The sequence below is a fragment of the Trichoderma asperellum genome, chromosome 1 (genome assembly GCF_020647865.1).
Source record: "Trichoderma asperellum chromosome 1, complete sequence".
Classification (NCBI taxonomy): Eukaryota; Fungi; Ascomycota; class Sordariomycetes; order Hypocreales; family Hypocreaceae; genus Trichoderma; species Trichoderma asperellum.
Genome location: NC_089415.1, coordinates 6,308,467 through 6,330,728, shown reverse-complemented (window position 1 = coordinate 6,330,728; position 22,262 = coordinate 6,308,467). Strand labels below are relative to the sequence as shown.

At 50.6% G+C, this 22,262-nt stretch overlaps 5 protein-coding genes across 5 annotated transcripts; 3 read left to right on the top strand and 2 right to left on the bottom strand.

Moving 5' to 3' along the window:
• The first annotated feature begins 1,426 nt into the window (after positions 1-1,426).
• On the top strand, positions 1,427-4,152 carry TrAFT101_001991 (uncharacterized protein). The gene has a single exon (XM_024905236.2). It carries the CDS (start codon positions 2,198-2,200, stop codon positions 3,614-3,616), a length of 1,419 nt encoding a protein of 472 aa, XP_024763112.1. The 5' UTR covers positions 1,427-2,197; the 3' UTR covers positions 3,617-4,152.
• Positions 4,089-6,276, bottom strand: TrAFT101_001990 (uncharacterized protein). The gene is made up of 3 exons (XM_024902409.2): positions 6,117-6,276; positions 4,551-5,982; positions 4,089-4,465 (listed from the first exon to the last, which is right to left on the bottom strand). Exons 1-3 carry the CDS (start codon positions 6,126-6,128, stop codon positions 4,329-4,331), a joined length of 1,581 nt encoding a protein of 526 aa, XP_024763110.1. The 5' UTR covers positions 6,129-6,276; the 3' UTR covers positions 4,089-4,328.
• A 332-nt stretch (positions 6,277-6,608) lies between these two features.
• TrAFT101_001989 (uncharacterized protein) lies at positions 6,609-9,191 on the top strand. Its single transcript, XM_024899663.2, has 3 exons — positions 6,609-6,762; positions 6,877-7,174; positions 7,230-9,191. Exons 1-3 carry the CDS (start codon positions 6,700-6,702, stop codon positions 8,552-8,554), a joined length of 1,686 nt encoding a protein of 561 aa, XP_024763109.1. The 5' UTR covers positions 6,609-6,699; the 3' UTR covers positions 8,555-9,191.
• A 1,759-nt stretch (positions 9,192-10,950) lies between these two features.
• TrAFT101_001988 (uncharacterized protein) lies at positions 10,951-13,016 on the top strand (the record flags this gene model as incomplete). Its single annotated transcript, XM_024906386.1, has 3 exons — positions 10,951-11,503; positions 11,569-12,393; positions 12,457-13,016. The coding sequence occupies 3 exons, from the start codon at positions 10,951-10,953 to the stop codon at positions 13,014-13,016; spliced, it is 1,938 nt and encodes a 645-aa protein (XP_024763108.1).
• Positions 13,017-13,142: 126 nt separating this feature from the next.
• TrAFT101_001987 (uncharacterized protein) lies at positions 13,143-17,933 on the bottom strand. The gene is made up of 4 exons (XM_024899677.2): positions 17,585-17,933; positions 16,589-17,476; positions 14,212-16,512; positions 13,143-14,133 (listed from the first exon to the last, which is right to left on the bottom strand). Exons 2-4 carry the CDS (start codon positions 17,259-17,261, stop codon positions 13,673-13,675), a joined length of 3,435 nt encoding a protein of 1,144 aa, XP_024763107.1. The 5' UTR covers positions 17,262-17,476; positions 17,585-17,933; the 3' UTR covers positions 13,143-13,672.
• Between the last annotated feature and the right edge of the window lie 4,329 nt (positions 17,934-22,262).

Below are 22,262 nucleotides of genomic sequence, written 5' to 3'. Positions count from 1 at the left end.
GAGCCATGAGTTCAAGTATGGTAGGATAGCCAAATGACGTCATATAAGTCGAGTGAGTGCTACTAGCAGAAAACGAATGTCATCAGCTAACTTGATAGGTTCTTACCTACTTAATATGGAGCAGCATCTCTCGAGTATACCATGCAAGATGGGCTCATATATGGAGTCAAACCATTCCTATTTGGCTCTCTACACCAGGATTCTTACACGTAGCAGTAGTAGGTACCATGTATGTATGAGTGTAATCAACCAATGTTGCTATTTATGTCTTGAAACAAGTTTTTACGTACCCCCTAGTACGATGCTAGCTCAAGTATCATACCACGTAGTAGTGGCATATTCCTATTTTGGCTTCCATCACCAGCCCTTGAACTTTTCTGGATAATGCCCCATGAGTGAGTGGCTTAATGGTATGAGACATATGCATTCTCTTTCTTCTGGAATCTTTGGCAGGGTAGCATCCCGGTGCAATCTGCCCAGATGGAAGGGGATACCAGCAAAGCGTTTGCGGAGGATTTGCCCTAGGGTCTGGGATAATCCTACCGCTGCATGAGGCGTATAACTAACTGATGGCTTACATGTTACATGTAACTAGGTCTAAAACGGCGGTAAGGAGAAAGCACGGAGTGCAAGCTGCTTTGATGACCAACAAAGGATTGGTTAACATTAAAATTGAGGAACCAAATTAAATTCCGTTCAACAGAAGGCATGTTTCTGGTCAGCTGCTATATCAAACCCAATCAAGTCTGCTGAGGTCCAACAAGCCCTAATCCCCAGGAATTCTTTCATTCGGGGCCGACAAAGTTCCTTCATGCCCGCAGATGGCTTGATGGCCCATGACCCACCACGCAGAGGCTGCAATTGGTGCGCCGGCCCGTCTCTTTTTCCGACGATGTGTGCCTCGGTGACCCCCACAATAATCGCTTCTCCAGGGACGGGACGCATTGCGTGGAGTTTTAAATTTGCATTCTATATTTAGGCCTGGTCCCTGTTTGTCACTTGATGCTGAGCAACGATACGATGCGGCCTGTTCCGCGAGGGACTCGTGGCAAACAAGATGTGGCGGAAATGACATCGGGAGTGGGAATCGCTTCTGCTGCACGAACAGCGTGCCATGCGTCTGCGCACATGGATGCGAGAGACTACTAATGGACGACACAGGATGTCTGTCTGGCTGTATGCACAAGTGTTTTGGCACAAGCGACGCCACATTGTGACAGACGCTCTGCGATTGCCGACGGCTGCTGTAGCGTCTCGCACAGCGACTCGCCATTGGCACGGCGCCGTGTGACAGCAGCAAAGGCCGTGCATCCAAGGCCGATCCGCTGCGCTACAGCGTCCGAGGCATAGACGCGGGCCATTGGCCTCAGGGCGCTGCAGCAGGGGTCGAGGCTCAGCGCTTACCCGCAGGCTGGAAATAGCAACACGAGCCACTCACGGCCGCTTTCGACCCTCCACCGGGCCTGGCCCTCTCGACGTCTCCGCTTCCCGTCTGCCGTTGCGTCTTGTCGCCCCTCGCGCCTATCCGGAGGGGAAAGAAGAGAGAGAGAGAAAAAAAAAAAATGTGACTTGGGCGTCGTGGGAGGAGCTGAACAAAGGCCAGCGGTTCCACTTGGCGGTGGCGCAAACAGGGAGAAAGGAGAAAGGAGGACGAAGCAAGCTGGGCGACAAGTGCGGAGAAGCTGGGCCATGGAACGCCGTCGACGACGAAAAACATGCGCGGTTGTTTCGTCGTCACCTGTATATAGCCGCCCTGGATCCCGCCTGTCTGCGCTGTTGGATTTGGATTCTGCGGCATTTCTATTCTTGTACGGGGTAGATAAGACCCGTACTCGTACCGCTTTGTGCTTTGTTTGTTGGCTGGCTTCTTGTCTTATGCTCTACATTAAATTAAATTAACCCACAGCTAAAGCTCAAAGGTTATATTGACATCCACCTATACGAAGCACGCAACCACCAAGAGTTTCCGGACAAGTACGACTGGGGCTGCTGATCGATTTGCAGTTGGGTCGATCGTTGGATTGAGCGTGTGTCTGGATATCGCCCCCCTTAAGTCGAGGTCGTCTTCTCTTTCAACGTTGACTCACCTATAACCCCACTCCACCTCTTTCACCTCTCGACATCTACAACTCCATCTCTTGTCCTGATATTGCATTATTACATACGACATCGAACACCGAACATTGTCGCTATCATCATGATGGCTTCTCAGCCGCTGCACCAGAGCCCGCCCAAGCGGCCGCGCCTGTCGCTCAAGATCAACACCTCCAGCCCCTCCGTCTCCAGCAGGCCGATAAGAGGCTTCCAAGTCGACCCTACCGACCGCACAGCTTGCAACACCTTGTCAAACGTCTATGCAACTGCCATCGAGAGATCTACACCAGTCCAGCCAGAGCCCCTCACAGCCATCAACACTCTGCAATGCCTCTCACTCAAGACACCGGTTGTGTCTCGAGGCCCCAAGCTGAAGCTCAAGACTCCGATCAAGACTCCATATGTCGCCGACTTTCCAGCAACACCAACCACGGATTCGTCAGGCTCGCCGCCGCAGCAGATGGAGATTGCCTTTCCCAGCACCATGACACCAACACCTCCCATGTCAGCTGGCGCTGTTGATTCCAACGGACCTAAAGCCTTTTCCTTTTCACCCAAGGATCTCTCTTCCAGAGCCAGGGGTTACACTGTGGCTTCACCCTGCTCGCCTGTCGAGCCTCTTCTTTCAAGACGGCATATCATCCCGTATAACACTGGTGCTCCGGCGCCTTATACGCACCCTCACACTCTCCACAGCATCTTGCGCAACTCCCCTCTTCCTCCCAGGACGGCCATCCCCCCTTCACCAAGGCGACAGTCCTTGAGATTGCAAGAGAGAGCCGCCAAGCGCGTGGGTTACAACAACCCTCTTACCCAGACCATCATCACCAACAAGTATACCAAATCACACATTGACCTTCTCGTTGAAGAAGCATCACCTGCCTCGCCGTCATTTTCGCCCATCGGAGCCGACAGGGAAATCAACCTGAAGCAGGCATTTTCGCCCAACGAAATCGAAAATGGGGGCCAGACCCCAGGCCCCTTTGAGGACATGCGACGCAAGCTTGCGGCTTTGAGTGGCAGTGCAACGTCTTCGCCCTCGACAACGCCCGGCGGCAGCAGCGGTGGCATCCGCAAGCGCAGGCGGAAAGAGAAAAAACGCCAGTGGGTCTGGACGATTGGCGTGGCGGACGAGGAAGAAGAAGATGACGAACGCGTCGGCGGCGCAATCGCTGCTTCGAGGGCTGAGGCAGCTGCGTCTGCAAGGGCCAGGGCCAAGCAGGCTGGCAACGATGAGGCTGTGCCCAGGGCCGCGGTGGAGGTTCCCGATATTCAGATGGTACCTGACACACCGACGGCGAGCATCGAGAGCAGTGCCGATTCGGCCATTGACATTGACATGTCCGACGCTAGCAGCGTTGTTTCGGAAGATTTCCAGGGCATCTCTGGTGCCTCCTCTTTGGGATACGATCTTGACATCAAGACGCCGACGGAGCCTAGGGCGCTGTGCAATAAGCGGAAGCGGGATACGCCTATTCCAGAGCTAGCTGAGGCGCAGGACGCACCCGTAAGCGTGAGCTAGGCTAGCTCATATTGATGAGGAAGTTTCATCAAAAGGGGGGGGGGGGTTGTCAAAAATAAAGAAGAAGAAGAAGAAAAATAATAAAGCTTTCATGTATTTATAGCCAAAGTCCTGTTAGAAACAGGAGAAAAATGGCAATAGGGTGCGATACGAGGCATAGGGAGAGGAGTTTTTTTTTTTTTTTTTTTCCCCTTTATCTTCTCTTTTTTTTTTTTTTTGAAGTAGCATTTTCATTGGGAAAGCAAGCAAGCAAGCAAGCAAAGCAAAGCAAACAAAAATCGGGTTGCATTTTATGAGAAATGAACTTGTTACGAACTGTAAATTTGAGATGGGACATACGAGACTACGGAGATGAGGGCGTTTTGCCGCTTTATGAGCACGGGAGGATGGGGACATCTTTCAAAAGATATTATACCAACTTTTTTTTTAATTAGTTTCTTGAATATATCAATACTACTAGGCTTTGATCAGCCGAAAAAAATACCTTTCTGGTTCTATTAAAATAGGAATCTCGTGTGATAAGTAGTCTTTTATTTGATAGATGTAGAAAGTGGACGTTGTTAAGTCCACATTACACCAGCTAGACTATACCTATTCCATAATGCTCCTAAGGTGTCCGAAACAGATATATGTTCAATCTTCTCTTTTTCTTTTCGCCTTCCCAAGCTTTTCTTTTTTTTCCTCTCTTTTCCTTTTTTAGATTTATTCTCGTCTATGCCGTTTTTTCGGATTGCTGCTGGTCATAGTAAATTTCCTCAGCTGAAGTGATGCACTGCATGTTGGCACCCAGCTTGTTAATGGTTTCTTGCCACTCCTCATACTCATCAGAGTCAAATACAATGCCGCCACCTAACAATCAAAAGTTAGCCTTCCTTGAACACTGTGCAGCATGAAATGTAGCAAGGAGAAGAAAGAAAACTGGTCTCAAACATACCGGCTTGGAGATACGCCACGCCCTCCTTCACCATCATGGTTCGCAGAGCGATACAAGTGTCCATCGCGCCCTCAACATCTTCGCCGCTCTCGTCCACTCCTCCGTAGCCAAAGTATCCAACCGCACCGGCATAGACGCCACGCTTCTCCTGCTCCAGCTCGGCGATGAGCTCCATCGCGCGGACCTTTGGCGCCCCGGACACCGTACCGGCGGGGAAGATTGACCGGAAGGCGTCGAATCGTGTCTGGTCTGGGCGCAAGACACCAGAGACTTGGGAGACGAGGTGCTGCACGTGGCTGAACTTTTCCACCACCATGAGGCGGTCGACACGGACGGTGAATGGGTCGCCTACGCGGTTGACGTCGTTGCGCGCGAGATCGACCAGCATGACGTGCTCGGCTCGGTCCTTGAGCGAAGAGCGCAGCTCGTTGGCCAAGCGCTCGTCCTCCTCTGGCGTCGGGCCTCTCTTGACAGTTCCGGCAATGGGGTGGGTAATGATTCGGCCGGCTTCTGATTTGACCAACAGCTCGGGTGATGCGCCGACGATCTGGAAATCCTGGCAGTCAATGTAAAACAGGTACGGCGATGGGTTGACGGTTCGCAGGTGGCGGTAGATGTTGAACGGGTGTAGGTTGGTAGGACGGGCGAAACGCTGCGAGGGCACGGCTTGAATGATGTCGCCAATGACGATGTGCTCTTTTAACTTGGTGACGTGGGCCTCGTAGCCTTCGCGGCCGATGTTGGACTTGTACTCCTGGCCCAGCTCGATGGGACCTTGCTCTGGCAGGGGAATCTCGGGGCTGTTGAGAACATTCACCAGCTCGTCAATCGTCTTCTTCGCCTCGTCATATGCCGCTTCCAGGGTTGTCTGTCCATCCGTGGGGACCTTGACGTAGCTGATGACTTTGATGATGCCGTAAAACCTATCAAAAGCCACAATCGTATCGTACAACATGAATAAAGACTCGGGAATCTTCAACACGTCCTTCATCGGCCGCGCCGTCTTGGGCTCGAAGTATCGCACGCAGTCGTAGCCAACGTAGCCGATCGCTCCTCCTGCCATGGGAGGCAGTCTCAATCCTGGCACATGCGCAACGACATGGCTCGCCAATTCCGCCTCAAGCGCAGGCAACGGGTCCTTCTCCTCGCCATAGCCGGGGCCGGTGGTCAGGATCTTGCGCGGGCCGGCGCCGATGAAGCTGTATCGACCGACCTGTTCGGTGGCTGCTGATTCGAACAGAAATGAGTATGTGGAGGAGGCAGAGGATGTGGACTTGGCATGCGCCGAGACTTTGAGGTAGGCGGCGGAGGGAGTGATAAGGTCGGAGGAGATTTGGCGATAGACCGGCACGAGGGTCGGCTTCTTTACGCCGTCCTTGGCGGGCTTGTTCAGGATGTCCCTGACGGCGTCAAGTGACGGAACGATGCTTCTCTATAGCCGTGGCAAGAAATAGTCGCGATATTAGCGCACGGAGAAACAGCAAAGGGCAGACAAAAAGAAGACTTTGGGTAGCTCTTATATGGATTGGAAAGAAGGAAAAAAAAAAAGTTGACTGGCTAGCTTACCACATGTGCCATCGCTAGGATGTGAAGAAGAGAAGCGAGGTATAAAAGAAGGGTGTGTATGGGAAGAAAGCGCTGCACCTCAGACTGAGAATCTCAAAGCGTCTGTGTCCAGAATCCGCATATGTGGCAGATGAGTCTGCGATACCCAATGGCAACATGTAAGAGCCGAGAATCTTTGGAGTTGTGACTCGAACGCATGCGACCCCACCAAATCGGGCTCTGAACTGCTATTACTGATGGAGGGGCAGCAACTTGGCCGGCACCGGCGATCTTGGTTTGGAATCTAGCGGCTGTCAGCGGCCGCTTCAGCGCCCTTTAGCGGCGGAAGAGCACTGAAGCTTACGCTGAGGGCGTCGTTCGAGACCCCTGATTGGCGCAGAGCCCTAGCATCGTTGAACTTGGTGGGCCAGCTCACGGCAATTCACCAAATCGCGTTGACAAACGTCTTGCCTGTGCATTGTTCTATACAATGTCAATATACTTGTAGCCAACAGCCCTTTGATTCAAGACCAATAAGACACCAATTCAGCCCTCAGCTGGCCGTGGGTTAGAGCCAGCAGCTCGGGAAGATGCCGCGTGAAATATGGATGGCAGGGTGGTGAAAAGACCGCCAAAACGCAAAGAAGACCGAATCATTCTGCAGTTTGTCCGTCTCACCGTCTTAACGCCCGTCGCGATGCAGCGACACTGCATGGCGCGGGATGTTTACTTATTCCACGGCCACACAAGTTAAGATTGCACGTATTGACCAAACGCACAGGACTATGACTGCTTCTACGCTCAAGTTTGTGAGAACAAAAACCCGGCTCTGAGGTCAAAGCCGCTTGGCATAAAGCAAAAGAACATTTTGGCCACCTGCAACTACAATGCACGTCGCCAGAATGTCAAGAAGCTGATGCTCATCTCCGAGGCGAAGAAGATATGTCCCGATCTCGTGCTCGTAGACGGCGAGGATTTGACACCGTTTCGCGATGTCAGCAAGATTTTGTTCAATTTTCTGAGATCTCATTCTTGGAATGGCAAAGCGGAACGGCTGGGGTTTGATGAAGTCTTCTTAGGTACGTCCAAGATCAATCCAACAGCTAAACTTACACTTACTAACAAGCCCTATAGATGTGACGGATATCATCGACTACAACATGTCGTGTCTTAACCGAGCCTCAATGGCCGAGTCGTTCTTTTACCTATCCAATAAGGACCCTGAACTAGGCTTTCCATGCGACTTAACCTCTATTGCAGGCTGTGTTGCTGGTGTCACCGTCGAGGGCGTGGATTTAGAGAGCCCTACGTATCTGAGACACCTTTTGGGCTCCCACTTTGCACAATACTTGCGACTAAAGCTAGAGAAAGACTTTGGTTACACATCGACTTGTGGCATCTCTACTAATAAACTCCTGAGCAAACTTGTCGGCAGCAAGAACAAGCCGAGTAATCAGACAACGCTGCTTGCTTTAACCGATGATGATATCGTGAGCTTTGTGGATGGGCACAAGCTTCGCAACATTGCAGGAATGGGCTCCAAGATCACACACCTGCTTGAATCACACATCATGTCCAAGGAGCTTGAAGATACTGGTCCCTTTGATTCTCACGTCACGGCACGAGAAGCTCGTCTCCATCCAACCATATCACCGTCCTTTCTTGAGGTGCTTTTGGGCGGGCCGGGCGCGGAAAGAGGTATCGGAACTCGAGTCTGGGGTTTTCTTCACGGCGTGGACCCCACAGAAGTTAAAGAAGCAAGCGATGTCCCTTCACAAATCAGCATTGAAGACACGTACGGAGGTCTTCAAACGATACCCCGAATCACAGAAGAGCTTCATAAGTTATCGTGCTCTCTGATCCGGAGAATGCGAGTAGATCTTACTATCCTAGACCACGGCTCAGATATACCAGGCAGTCAAAAATGGATTGCAAGGCCAAAGACGCTTCGCCTCTCAACTCGATCGTGGCCGAAGTCGGATGCCTCTCAAACTCAAAACTCCAGCCGTGTGTCTCGGTCAGGACCGTTACCAGGTTTTGTGTTTGACCTAAAGGCTGACATTGATGAGATTGCTCAGCAGCTAGTCGCGGAAGCGCTATTGCCACTCCTTCGCCGCTTACAGAGTGAAAAGGGTCAGACGTGGAATTTACAACTGATTAATATCTGCGCTGCAAACATGGTTGCCGGAGCTACTGATGACAAGATGGGAGCGGGACGAGACATTGCAGTCATGTTCAAGAAGCAGGATGAAGTACTTGCCCCATGGAGGATTACATCTGAGGCGACCGACGAAGATGAGAAACCTGCAGAAGACGAAATGGGAGACGCTATATCTGAAGATTTAGATTCTGACACATCTTGGGAGGCTTCAGATGGTTCCATTTGTGTAATCTGTGGCCACTCTATACCATTGTTTGCGCTGCCTGCTCATGTGAGGTATCATGAGCTGGGCGAATGAGTTTATCTCTTCTCGCTGCAAGTCTCATCATCTTCGATAAAGGACTTTTGACGCTACTTGCAACTATCGAAAAGTGCCGTGTTCCGCCGGAATTACCAGCCCATCCCTAATACCTACAGTGAGTGCCTTACAAGCAGCAGTCAACTTTTCTGTATAACTTTGCTGTACGACGATAAGGCGCGGAACCGGAGTCCGCTGCCAGTAGCATACTCTAACACGCTGTGCGTCTTTCGGGCGCACAAACTGATTGCGATTTCCGCGCAGCACCTACGTGGGAGAATAACTTTGTGAAAATGAGGCAGCTTGAGCTATGTGGTACTGAACAAATATGCGGCTCACCTGTGGAATAGGAAGGAAGCCAATAGGAGGAACGCTATCCCAGAGACAGTGTTAACTACGACGTATCAGTCTGGATGAACGGGCATTGACAAAGAAAAGGAGGGGGAAAGGGGAAACAGGAGAGCAGGTAGTAGTAAACTAGACGGGTCTGTAAACAACTCATTCAGATATAGTGGCAGTGATTTAGAATGGCGTCCTTGACTTATTTTTATAGACTACTTTGAAGCTGCGTCGGTAGCTTAAGCAGACAAACTAACGTAGGCGGGATAAAAGCCGCTTCCGCCATGTTTGTTGCCGGATATCCAGGTCTTCTTCGTGCTACACATTTGTATCACAACCAGACGCTTCGTTGTCAAGCTAAAATTTGATTGTCATGCCATCACCTTGCCACACTCGGTTCAATGATGTTTGGTGACAACGTGATAGCATCAGTAACATGCTATCCATATTCACAAGATGCACTGCCATGGAGGGCTAGAAGCGTGAATCGGCTCAGGGTTTAAGTAGCTTGATGTTTCTCCAGCAACACAGAGCACTTTCCCAAGTTGACGAGGCTCGGGCGAAGATGCTGTATATACCCGGATGAAGCAAAAGAGAAAGGGGCACAGTGGCTTGTTTGTCCCGCTGCTCATCACACGTCCTGCCGCCTTCTTTGTGCTGAAGATGCATCCACCCTTTTTATGGCTCTACTCCAGCACACCGCTTGGGATGTTCCAACCAGCAGGGCCTCTCATTTTCCTTTCTACCATCGTAACTAGTACTATATATTACCTTTTCTTTCTGTTTATCTACTTCCTGTTGCATTTCTCTCCCTATCCGTCTATTCACTGTATCGCCAACCTGTGATTATCTTCATCTTCTACCAGGCAATCCAGCCAGATCCAGGAGACGGCTTCCAACATGTAATGGGCGGCCCGGCTCACACCTCCGTTGCAACTTTTGCGGGTGCACTGAATTCTAGCAGTTCCGCATTTCTGTGGCTGTGGCCTTGATATCTTTGTCTTGTCCTCCGTTTCCAGCTGTGTCTGGCTGTTGATATCTTGGTAGTGACTATCCCTTCCTTTTCTTCTGCTACATGGTTGCTTGGTACATTTATCGGGCGCGCAAAAGTTAACTTTCTTGTATTTTTTTTCTTTGCCCTCGTTGGTACGACAATATTCTCGGTGAATGTTTTTGAATGTATGTGATTAAGTGACGTTTGCTTTTGTTTGCCCCCCCAGATGCGCTTTTAGATCCCCGTCTCTGTGTTTATTTGCTGTTTTCTGCTGTTTAAACGTCTTACATCCTATATGCCTACCTAATCTCAAGCCACCTAAGGATAGAAATGGGAATACGCTGCGTTCATATACACCCTTCTTTTACGCCTGCCTCCTCCATGATTCTTGCCCTTCTGTGCTTGTCCTCGTCTCTTCTGTGCTCGTTCCTTCTATATACGGCTTCCTTGCATTTGTTTACTCTTGCCATTTGTTCTAGAATCGGAAACTGGCAGCCACCTGGCAGCCTGTCAGTCCCAAATTCACCAGCGCTCCTTCCTTCTCTTCAACTCCTGCTCACTTCACTTTTTGTCCAGACTCTCTTTTCTCTTCGCTTTTCTCCTCTACGTTGTTTCTTTCGTTTCCCATTTCCGCGCTTTTCAACTTCTCCCAAATCAGATTGACCTTGTCTTTCTCGGCCACAACCTCGACGAGTGATATGCACCTATTCTTTCTCCATCTCCTTTTACGACCTCATAGCATCTGGCCAGCCTTGGCCAGTCTCTCAGCCTCTTCCTTTCATCGCTTGAGAGACTTTTTCATCTGATCTCTTCTCTCAGTTGTTGATCGAAAACTTGGCGCTCATTATTCAACTCCTCAAGAATTCACTTGTCTTTGACCAGCCTCTCGTCTACCAAATCTTCGTCACTTACGGAACGGACCTCTACAGTGTCTTTTTCCTCAAATTCGTCAATTAATCAGCTTATTAGGCTCTCTAGAAACTAGAAGCGCGCATTTATTGCATCTCGTCTAGATTCTTTTCCCTGAGGTCGCTGAGTGCGAGAAATTATAAGCCGCCCCGTCATGGCTCGAGGACGTGGAGGTGGTAATCATAGCCAACGCCGACCAGTCGATTTAACTGGAATCCTCTCAATAGCCGAGAAAAATGACTTGGTAACCCTAGTCAATGCCATTACGGAGAGGATGGCTAGAGATATTAGCAATATCTTTGACTCCCCTCCAGTTGCTCCAATTCAAAGTGACCATGGTCACCACCACTGGCTTCTGCTTCCCCTACACCATCAAAAAGACAACAAACCAGCAACCCATTCACTTATTGGAATGAAGCGAATTGGTTCCTCAAATACATTTAATAGACCTCATGAAATCATCGAAAAAGAGGAGAAAGAAGCCATGACGCCGCAGCTGCGCGAGCTAAAGAAGGAGGCTTTGATCTTCTTCCGTAAATGGCAGAACATGGTTTTGCAGCGGGTTCGAGATATTGCTGTCAAGGATCAACCAGTTTCTCAACTAAATACTCGTGGTCGTGGACGTGGAATGAGAGGAATGCCTCGAGGACGAGGTGGAATTGGTCGTGGTGGCGGCATAATGCGCTCCCCCCTGACTCTGGCAACAGGTTTGATGAGCCTTCTTTAATTCCTCTTCCTGTTCCTAGATATAAATATGTTAATCATTGTTTAGGACCACCACGCGCACCGTCCAACTATGTGGACCGTAACCTGGCTGCTCAATTTCCCCCAATTCCCAACGCTCTATGGACCCTGGATATGGACAAGCGTAGGCTATTGTTGCACATTGTGTTTCTCGTTCTGCTATCTATGCAAGAGTACACAGCAAATGCAAGGCACCTCATACAAAGCCTCGCGACTTCTTTGAACCTTCCACCTTGGGTGTATCGAGAAGAAGAACTACGCCTTGCACGTGGATTAGCCAGGACAGCCCTTGATCTCTCTGAAGAAGATGCGATTGCACAAAAGAGCGAGGAGACGAAGACCTCACGGCGCTGGAAGCTTGGATTGGGAAACCATTCGGGGAAGCTGGCCGCTCCTCTTGCCGCCGTTGGTATCGGCGCGGCTCACGGTGGTCTTGGACTCACTTCATTTACAGCGGCAGGCCTATTAGGCATAATGGCCGAAAATGCACTCGCTATCGGCAGCCTTTTTGGCATCAACACTTTAAAGCCCTTAGGCAAGATGATGGAGAATTTCGCACGAGAGGTTACCGACTTTGCATTCATTCCCATTCAGAGCACGGATGTATCTGAATACCGTGACCCTCGAGGCATCCCAGCCGAGCACCGCAGGCTTTGCCTTACTATTGCTATAGGTGGATATATCATTGGGGATGAAGACATCACAAAAACTTGGCACTGTTTGGGTCGCTATACCGAAACTTTCGCCACAAGGTGGGAAACTGCAGCTCTCACAAGCCTTGGCAGCTCCCTTGACACTGTTATAAAGAGCAGTTCTTGGAGCAGTGCCCAGGCAGAGATTAAAGCTCGCACAAGTAAGTATATGTTTTCCAGAATCGTTATAATTGTAGACGCTGATGCTAATGACATTCATTCAGTTTTCTCGAGCCTTGTAGACGCCGTCTGGCCCATTTCACTGCTCAAGGTCAGCAAGATCTTGGACAATCCATGGAATGTTGCCATAGTCAGAGCAGAGAAGGCTGGTGCTGTATTTGCTGATGCCATCATGCGACAAAAATTTCATGGAGACAGGCCGGTTTCATTGGTTGGATACGGTCTTGGGGCCCGTGCCATATACACGTGTCTCATGGTATTAGCAGAGCGTCGACAATTTGGAGTCATCGACTCAGTTGTCATGATGGGCACCCCAGCACCTTCTGAGAGTCGTGTATGGCTGACGCTCAAGAGTGTTGTGTGCGGTCGTTTGGTCAACGTATACTCAGAGCACGACTACATGCTCGGATTCCTATATCGAACTGCCAATATTCAGTTTGGCGTCGCTGGCCTGCAGGAGATCCAGGGAGCAGATGGAGTCGAAAACTACAGAATGAAAACCCTTCCTCGCGGTCATCTGACCTATCAAAGCCAGGTGAGTCAGATTTTGAAGAACATTGGCTGGGAGGATGCTATTACAGATGCTATTAAAGTGGGAAAGTGAAGTTTATCAGATTGTATCCCTCCTTGCTTATTCAGCCCCTTACTTTCCACCGGTTTGTTCAGGGGCTCACGCCAACGAATTGTCTTTCACAACTGAAGGTGCATTATTCGTATTTCGACACTGAGCCTTATTTGTCAGATGCACTGAACAGCACTCTGACCGATTGTTATTGTATCTACCTATTTAGTTCTCATGCACCAGCAAATTTTGCTAATGTTTATACATGGACTGGTCTTTCCTGAAGTTAAAGGTGGGAGGAAGGACAGCAGATGCAGAAGAAAACACAAATTCATGTATGAAATTAAGAAAACGAAGAATCGAAATAGTCCAATTAACAAAGAGCTCCCCTGCCAAAAATGTGTGTTCTAAAAAAAAAAAACCTGAGCTTCCCACGCCATTTAGGTCAACCAGTCAACCAACAAATTGGTTATATGCCATCGTATGCCTCTCTCCTCACCCGGAATGAATCCATGCATGCCGGTGTCTTTTTTTTGTTAACAATAAAATTATCTTTGACCCATCCGCGAGTATGTTGCGATTTCGACAATAGATTACATCGATGCGTAGTGATTCTATTATACATTTAAATTTTGCCCTTCATCCTCTTCACCTTTTTTGTCTGAATGCCAAGATTGTCATCTGCGAGGGGAAAGCCCTCATTGAGGTGTACCACCTAGCATATTCGGAACCTGCTTCCGAGCAACCCCCTTGGGACCACGTGGCTCGATGCGTGGAACTCCCTGGATAGCGCGAGGCTCACGCATGAGCGACCTGTCCAGACGAGCCGGCATGCGAGTCACAATAGTGTGATACTCGCCGGGGAAGTTGCCCTTGGGTAGAGGCACGGAGGCTGTGCGCCAGATGTGCTCTGAAGTATCGCCAAGATAAGGGGGAATCTTGGCGCCGCTGCCAGCTCCACCGGTGTTGCTGCGGCCTGAAGGCGAGAGACCCCACGAGTTGGTGCCGCCGCCGCCACGGAGAGTGGACAGACGGGATAGGCTGGAAGGCAGGCCAGTGCGGCCACGGCCCTTCTTGGCCATGATGATCTCGTCAAAGAGTCGGATATCGGGGTCAGAAGTAAGTTTCATTTCTCTTTCATGGATGAATTCGTTAAAGGCTAAGAAGAAACAGGAATGATTAGTAAAAAGAAACTAATACCAGGAAAAATAGGTGAAGTATTAAATGCAAAGCTTACCTTGTGTCTCCCGCATCATCGTGACATATTCTTGTTGATCGTAAGGGAGACTCTTGATGAACCCATCCATGTCAAAGGTATACAACTGACCGCTGCTCTTGTGCTGCTTTGACGGCTTGCCCAGATATTTGCGGTACGTGTACAACAAACTGGCGAGGCATCGTACAAAGGCTGCCCGGACCCGGTCAGCATGGAAAGCCTCAGTGCAAACCAAGGATACGAAGCCCAGGCATCGGCCGTGGGCCACAGTCTTGCACGCTCCACACTTGTAGAATCCGTCACCTTCGGATCTCTCTTCACAAATTGTGCACACAGAAGCCGTGTCTTTAGGATTCCAGTTGAAGCAGTGTCCCTCTACCCAGACCGTCGTATCAGTGTTACTAACTGGCTGAACCTGCATGCTTGGCATAATAGTCGAAGCCGCCAGAGTTGAGGCCGCATATGTCGAAGGAGCATAACCTCCTCCGAAAGAAGATCCAGAATCCAGCGTCGAGATAGATAGGTTTGTCTGGTGGCCATTCAAGAATGGAAGACTGGGTCGATGGACGGGCTGAGCCTTGTCGACGCCAAAAGATGAGCTTCGTCGGCCCTTGTCTTCTCCAAAATGCCCAGATCGCTTCTCCCTTAGTGTCGCAGTCAAGGCGAACCCTGAGTCGCTACGTGAGACCGGGGTGGACGGCATGGGAGGGAATTTCATCGATACTGGAGATACGGAGGATTGAGGGCTGGTTTGGTTTGACTTGCTGGTTCCTGGCCGATCAGGTTTGCCATTGTCCACAGAGGACAGCGAAAATCCGTTAAAGGCCGGAGGCAGCAGTTCAGTGGGGGGATCAGGGTCCGCAAAGCTTGACGAGTTTTGAGACACCCATTTGCCGAGAGTCGCGGGGGGAGCGACACTAGTGAATAGAGATGCGTTCTCCGACGAGAAAGAATCATACGGGAAGGCCTCCATTGCATAGGGAGGAGGTCCGGTGGTAACGCCATAGCGCAGCTTGTGAGGAGCCGCTACCTGCAGCAATGACATCAACTTTCGGCGATGCTGTCGCGGTAGGCGGTTGGGCTGTGATGTGGCATCGATGGTATCCTTGTCAAGATCGACCAGAACGTAATCATCTTCAGGGAGATCAATTCGCTCGTAGCGGCGCTCAACACCAACAATGTACGGGCAAGGCGCATCAAGGGCAGATATCAGCCTAGCAGGTAATATTGGGATGAAAATGCTTGCCCATTTCAGAGGGTACAAAAGACTTGCAATCGCATGGCAGGCCAAGTGCAACATGCTAGTGTGTGAGGAGAGGAAGATGATGCGAGATTCAGACATGGCGTATTCAAAGAGAGCCACTATGTTCTCAAGAGAGAGACATCTGAATAAAGCGTATATGTCAATAGTCCGGGACCCGGGAAGCTCATTCGCTGCTTCTTTACGAGCATAAAGCCGCAGCTCCCGTACACCAATCTCAACTTGGGTCTTGGAGCCTAGGGGGCTAAAGGCCTCTGTGCATAGATTGACAACATACTGTTCCAAAGGCTGCCATCGGCCTACTTTGGGGGAACTGGGGGGGATTCTGAGCACAGCACCATCAGTCATGGGGACAACAATTGCCTTGAGCCATTCTTTCCAGAAGGCCATGTTTGCAGGGTCTCGTCCCAGGATACCATAAGCACGCGGAGCCCAGAGTCCACTCTCGCCAGTGGTAAGACCCTCAATTCTAGAAGCTGCACCGTGTCTCAACGGTCTAAGCATATCCGTCATGAGGCTGATCTTTTCCTCAACAGTTCCAATCTGATCCTCAAGCCTATCCCGAGCAGGGGTTCCCGAGGGAATTGTCCCAAGCTTTGATAAGAGCTGGGACAAATGCGATCGCTCGCTGGCTAAGCGCACTCCCAAGCTCGCAGCGAGCTCCCGCTCTTCATTGGACATGTGGCTCTGTCGCCATTCCTCGCATTTATGCTCCACAGCCTCTGCTACATCGGCAGGCAGCGCTGTCCACACAATGAGTGCGATTCCATAGAGCTTAGAGTTATCATCAGACGTCATGGTGAACCCGTGCCACGTCGTCCGCGGCCGATCATCAGACGAGACAATTTGGACGTCGTTGGGGAAAGCAAACATGGGCACATAGTCGGGGAACTTGCCTCGCCGAGCAACCTCGTCGATGGCAGTCTTGGGCGGGTACCGATCGAGGAGCATAGGCTCAAATCGTCTCTTCAGAGGATGCATGTCTGGATCGGTGTTTAGTGGTTCGGGAGGAGGGATTACAGAGTTATAGTTGCTCAGTCGTCTCGTTGTGCGTATTGAGGCTGTGGTAAGAACAGGTTAGAATAAATGACAAGCTTTGTACGATACGAGGGGGGAGGGATGAGAGATAACACTCACGAGCTCTCTGCGACATAGGTCTGGCGACACTGGGCTGCTTCCGCAGGCTGTTCATATCTCTAAAGCTGATCTTGCGGCGGATGCTGCCCTTGATGCTCTTCAGGGGGCTGACTCTTCCGCTGGGGTCAGCGTCGTCGGCTCGAATGCGCTCAGCTCGAGGGTTCACCATGGGCTGTCGCGCTTGGGTTTTCGCTCCAGCACTGAAAGAAAGGTCTTCCAGAAAGTTTTCTCGCTCTGCAGCAAACTTTAGGAGAGCCTTGTCGAAATCAAAGTCCCCCATAAGACCTAGAAACTCGCCCATGGAGCCGCCCGGGTTGGTGCCATCACCGTTAGGGATGCCATTGCCATTAGCAGCGGCCGGCTTGGCCTTGATTGTGGCACTGCTCCTGTTGCTTCTTGTGTTGCCGTCATCCTCCTCGATAGTATCAACAGAGTTTCGGCCGTCCAGAGAGAGCCTAGAGAAGCGAGTGGCAGAATTCTGACGAGAATGGCGAGCAGACTGTGGCTTGGTATGGTTGCTCGCAGCGTCTTCTTCGTCTTCAGGCTCTCCGTCTTCAGCAATGGTTGTCGTCTCGACAGAGTGGCTCACTGATGGCAAGGACTCATCGTAAACCACCGCCTCTATGCCGGCGATCCAGAAGTATTCCGCCAGGGGAGGTGATGAGCCCTCCATGTCATATCAGTTATTCGAACTCTCGGCGTAGATGCGGCGATTGGTGCTTCAACAGCAGCGGCGATGTGCAATGGTAGCCCCTCAACGGGTTGCACCAATCTTATGATGACTATTAGTTTCTCTTCGCCTGCTGTGCTAATGTCTATATGTCTCTTGTTTTTTTCGTCTCGACACAAGAGTCTATGGTCGGTGAACGGCGCGTGGCACGTTGGATGCTGCAATAACGTTAGTAAGGGCATGCAGGACAGGCTATGGAACATGTTTGGCCGGTTAGTGGCATCACTGCCGCTGCAACCAAGGAAGGCTGTGAAACAGCTACGCACCAAGACACAAGCAAGGACTTTTTCTTGTCCTTGGTCTATTCAAGGGAGGAAATGCAAGACGCAAAGGGCGTTGTCGGCTGGAGAGCGCTGTTCGTGGGATTGGACAGAAAAAAAGGCGTTTGCAGTGGGAGGGGGGTTTGCTGAGCCCCTTTGGCGCCGCAGAGGTCGAGGATTATTCTCTGGGATGCTCGTGGTCCCGCAGGCGATTCAAACACCACAACTCAGCACTGGACTGCCAGCTGTGGTCGACGCGGCGGACGAATGCATTCGCAGTGCAAGAGAACGGCCTGCTCAAGCGGTGCTGCGCGATGCAGTGCAGAATGCAGGATGCGAAATGCGAAGAATCGAGGGGATTTCGAAAGGGGAGGAAAAAGGGTCGCGCAGTGCCCCGTACAGGTAGTACGGAGTGCAGGTACAGGTACAGGTACGGGCACCACTGTGGGCTGCTACGGCCTGGGGGAATTTTGGGGTCCTAGCCGGTTTGGCACCGATCTGCGCCGGCGCTTTCTGGAGCCAGCCCAGCGACAAGCGAAAAAGAGCCTGGCGATTGCAGGTAGCGCTACTTGCGTCTACGGACCCGGTACGGGTACACAGATGCCCCGTGCAAGCAGGCACGTCTGCAATGCAATTCGTATCAAGCCGCACGAGTCTGGAGCCAATGGAGCGGCAGCAGCATTTGTGTGCTCGGGCTTTAGCGCTGCATCAATGGCTGTCATCCTGTTCAAGTGTCTACAGGGTGCAACACCTGCCTGCCTACGTGTATGCAGTCACCTGTATCGAAATCGAAATGGATGCCGCAAGTACTGGGGTACGGAGTACTCAAGCGCAAAACCTGTAAGGTACCATGTACTCCTTGGCTAGCGTGCAAGTTCGGAAGCAAGCCACCCCGTCGAGCCGTAATAATGGCTCTAGCCCGGCCGGAACTTCTATTTGCGTGTCGGCTTTGCCTGAGGGGCCCCGAGTGAGCACATGCGCGACCCAGTACTCTCTACATCTGTGAGAACTGCAATAGCACTCGCCTATACATCCTACCCAAGTACCTACCTGTAGTACTACTACCTACTAGTAGTAGTAGTAGTAGTAGTAGTAGTAGCATTACTGATACAGTAGGTGGTGGTATTGGGCAGATATCTGTTCAAGCCTGACTGCTTCATTTGCCCGCGACTTTTGAGCTTTTATCACGTCCGAGATGGTTGATGTGGACAACACGCCTGGCTCACCTACTACCTAGTATATGTTGGGCCTCTACGGGGCATGCATTCCGCACGGGTAGCAAGAACTGCAGGATCGGTGGCACAGGGATGAATAGCAGGCATGTAAGTTGCTTTGGCGCTCTGTTGGCCGTCTGTGAGCTCCGTTCCGAGGATGCTCCCAGGCACCGCAACCCTCCTCCCAGACCTGCAAGTTTGTACATACAAGCGGTTGCCGGTAGGGGCTCTTGATTGTGGCTGCCGTGTCTGTGGGCTAAACTCCGCTTTTGTGCTGGTTCTGCTTAGGGTCCATGGAAAAAGCTCCATGGATTAGGTAGTCCGTGCTGAAACAGGGTTTAGATGTAGCCGCTAGCTATATGTATATACACTGCCTACCGACTTGTATGCATCATCTTCCAGGTTTGCTAGCCACTGAAATCGGACTATCGGGATGGCCGCCTTTGTTTCGAGTAGAAGAGAGTAACCAGCGCCAATGTACTCGCTTGCTTTACACCAGCTTCTTCGAACTAGTACCTACAGGTGCGATCAGATAACAGATGGACCTTGAAACGCACGATTTGACATCTTGTCACCCCGTTGTAAATCGAGAATTCTTGCATGCACTTGCCTACCTATGTATGCACCTAGGCAACTACCTCGGTAGCTATAATGTCTAATGTGGCAGCAGGTAGAAGCACTCTGTAGGTGCTGTGAACTGAGAGCGCCTAATCTATGCAGAATCCATGTGTGAGGATAAGGTACGTATACCTATCAGCCGAATAAGGTACTCTGGCCATCATTATCCAGAGATTGTTTAGAAGGGTAAAGAAGATTTGGCATAAGCCTTTTAGAGCCTAGGGAGTAAGCACCTTACACATGTTAAAGAGAAGAGAGAAGGTGATTTCGACTTTTCTCTAACGATTGCCGTGCAGATCAGGGTACCTGCCATTGTAGGCATCAGGCAGGCAGATCTACAGGTACAAATACTGTTAACAGCGGCAGTAAGCAAAAATTGCTACTACGGCACGGATGTAGGTACGGATGCCTTATTAGTAGTAAGCCGCTCGCTGCCTTAGGTTGGCAGCTACTAGTCTAGGTACTAGGTAGGTATTTAGACATCATTCGTTCGCCCGCTATATCCTGTTTTCTCTATTCAAGATGCACACTTCCAAAACTAACCAGCCGGCATCTCTCATCCGCCAGGCGAGACAACGAAATCATTGCCGGCCCTAAGCTCAAGCCTCCCAGATACCTAGTATGCTGGCACTAAGCCGATTAGAGCTACTGCCAAGGTCACTTCACATGTGGCTAAAAGTGCCAAAAGAAAAGAAAATTCTTCAAAGACCACCTTCAAGGGACGTGCCGCAAGATGAAACGCAGCAGCATGCATCCATCGGCCTGGCGTTGGGCGATCTCGAGCCAACCAAGGCTTAACGAAAAACGCGGGCAAACAATTCTACAGCCACCCCAGACTGCAAAGAGTGATCCGAGAGCCAATCTTGAGCTCCATAATCGATGCTCCATGACTTGCATGCTTCATGTATGCACATGTGGAAGTACGGAGTAAGCTGCAGCAGAAGCTCACTACAGTACTAGTACCAATACAGTCCCGTCTGTCACTCAGAACAGGAGCAATTGCAGCCAGCCACGTCAATGCATATAGGTACCTACTATGTATGCAACAGAGTGCCATTAAGAGAGGTGATCAATGGGCCTGGGAGTGTGCATCATCTAGCTTTTTCGAAGCCAGTCTGGTATTTTCTAAGCAGAGATGCCCCCTGTGGTTCCCAGTAGCCATCCTTCTGATGACCATCTGCACCAATATCCTGGATTCAGGGATACCCCTGGTACGTTTAGGGCGGTAGGCGCGCCTCGCGTCAAGTGGCGGGCTCTCTTCATCGGCCTTCTCGCAGCGGCTGGTGACTCCTCAGAGTAGTGCGAGTATGTGCAATGCTGCAGTATGCATTATGATTGATCGATAATGAGATGAGCTCTCACCGCAACTACGACTCGTCTCAGCATGGGCAGCCTCTACTGGCGAATACCGAATACTTGCACGTCCCCACGCCAAAGGCAATGGAGTACCTATTAAGCAAGCTCCCCCAGATCGGCAAGGAGCTAGGTGCGATAATCAGGCACCGGCCGGTGTAACAGAGAGCTTCAGTGGCCACCAAGATGCAGGTACCGCCAAGCACGCGAGTGACATGGCGCCCATAGGTGCTCAAAGCGAAGCACATGCTGCAGGTACTCCGTACTCGACGCCTCAGTCTTCACGGCCGTCTCCAGCTAGCCCCTGGACTAGGTTGCTTTGGCTCCGGCTAGGACGTGGGAGCACGGACCCTGGATTGAAGGCTGCGCAAGTTCGCACTAAGGAGAACTCGAGAGCTTCGTATAACTAAGTAGCATGGCACAAGGTGATTTCTACTCCATACCTGCCTCTCCGTAATATGCATGGAGCAGGCTACAAAGCCTTTGAGCAATATAAGGGAGGGTCTCGTTCTCCTTGCACTAGCTGAATGCTGCTGGGTAGAGCTGGGATTTTCTTGTCTTGGCCCTGTTTTGCCGCTCGAATACGCATCTCCCCTTCGTTGAACTCCGTATTGACCTTGGATCGAAAAAGACGATAGCTATCCACCTTGCGGCCGCTCTCTTTTGTTTCGTACCTCTTATGAGTACCAGTTCTGCTTACATGGGGAGACGGGTGGAAGAAAATAGATTCAGCCCGTTTCAGGACACCCCACATCTGATGTATCACGATCTTAGCCACCCACTTAGACCACTCACTCCGAATTAACCCTTGTTCTATGATCAACCTGGATCACGAATTGGTATTAACATATCTATAACATACAGAGCTAGACTGCAGCCACAGACAAATACGGCAGGCTGTAGAATTAGCTCTGTCGAGATATGCCACTTCAACTTGTCCAACTGGATAAATGTGTTAGCAACCAGCAGTCACAGTACTACTTACTGTACATACTGCTACATGTAATCTGCCTACTACAACTCAACTCTGACCCACCAAAAACGGCTCACTTTGACTATGAAGACGGGTTCAGTTCAGGATCTGGGTATTACTTTATACACGGAGCACTCATGCTGCTTTTGCGTGCAGCTCAATTGCGGTTAACCGTAAGCATCTGCCAATGAATCTAATACATCCAAGCCATCAAGCAATTCTCCTGGTGCGACGCCTCTAAACGGCTACTACAGCAAGCCATTTGACCTCATTTTGAATTGCGACAGCCCACCGCCGATCCCGCTAGATACCACTATCTAATACTGTCGATCCCGGTCTTGGACTCGGTGCATTCATAGCCGACTGCCGGCTCCTCATCCCTCCGATCCGGATGCTTCCCTCTGTTTGTAAAGCAGCTCAGTCGACCGTGCCTCTACCCAAATGCGTTGCTCTTGCGCATTGCTTTGTTATGTTATAATTGACTACATGTCTATATTGAAGGCATCCCATTACCTGCTGACATCAT

Bases quoted from the DNA above. Each gene is read 5' to 3' on its own strand.
- TrAFT101_001991 (XM_024905236.2), top strand. From the start codon at position 2,198: ATGATGGCTTCTCAGCCGCTGCACCAGAGCCCGCCCAAGCGGCCGCGC.
- TrAFT101_001990 (XM_024902409.2), bottom strand. The intron at 4,466-4,550 runs GTATGTTTGAGA...TTTGATTGTTAG, and splicing joins CGTGGCGTATCTCCAAGCCG to GTGGCGGCATTGTATTTGAC.
- TrAFT101_001989 (XM_024899663.2), top strand. From the start codon at position 6,700: ATGGATGGCAGGGTGGTGAAAAGACCGCCAAAACGCAAAGAAGACCGA. The intron at 6,763-6,876 runs GTCCGTCTCACC...CCAAACGCACAG, and splicing joins ACCGAATCATTCTGCAGTTT to GACTATGACTGCTTCTACGC. The intron at 7,175-7,229 runs GTACGTCCAAGA...CAAGCCCTATAG, and splicing joins GTTTGATGAAGTCTTCTTAG to ATGTGACGGATATCATCGAC.
- TrAFT101_001987 (XM_024899677.2), bottom strand. From the start codon at position 17,261: ATGGAGGGCTCATCACCTCCCCTGGCGGAATACTTCTGGATCGCCGGC. The intron at 16,513-16,588 runs GTGAGTGTTATC...TTCTTACCACAG, and splicing joins ACCTATGTCGCAGAGAGCTC to CCTCAATACGCACAACGAGA. The intron at 14,134-14,211 runs GTAAGCTTTGCA...GTTTCTTCTTAG, and splicing joins GATGATGCGGGAGACACAAG to CCTTTAACGAATTCATCCAT.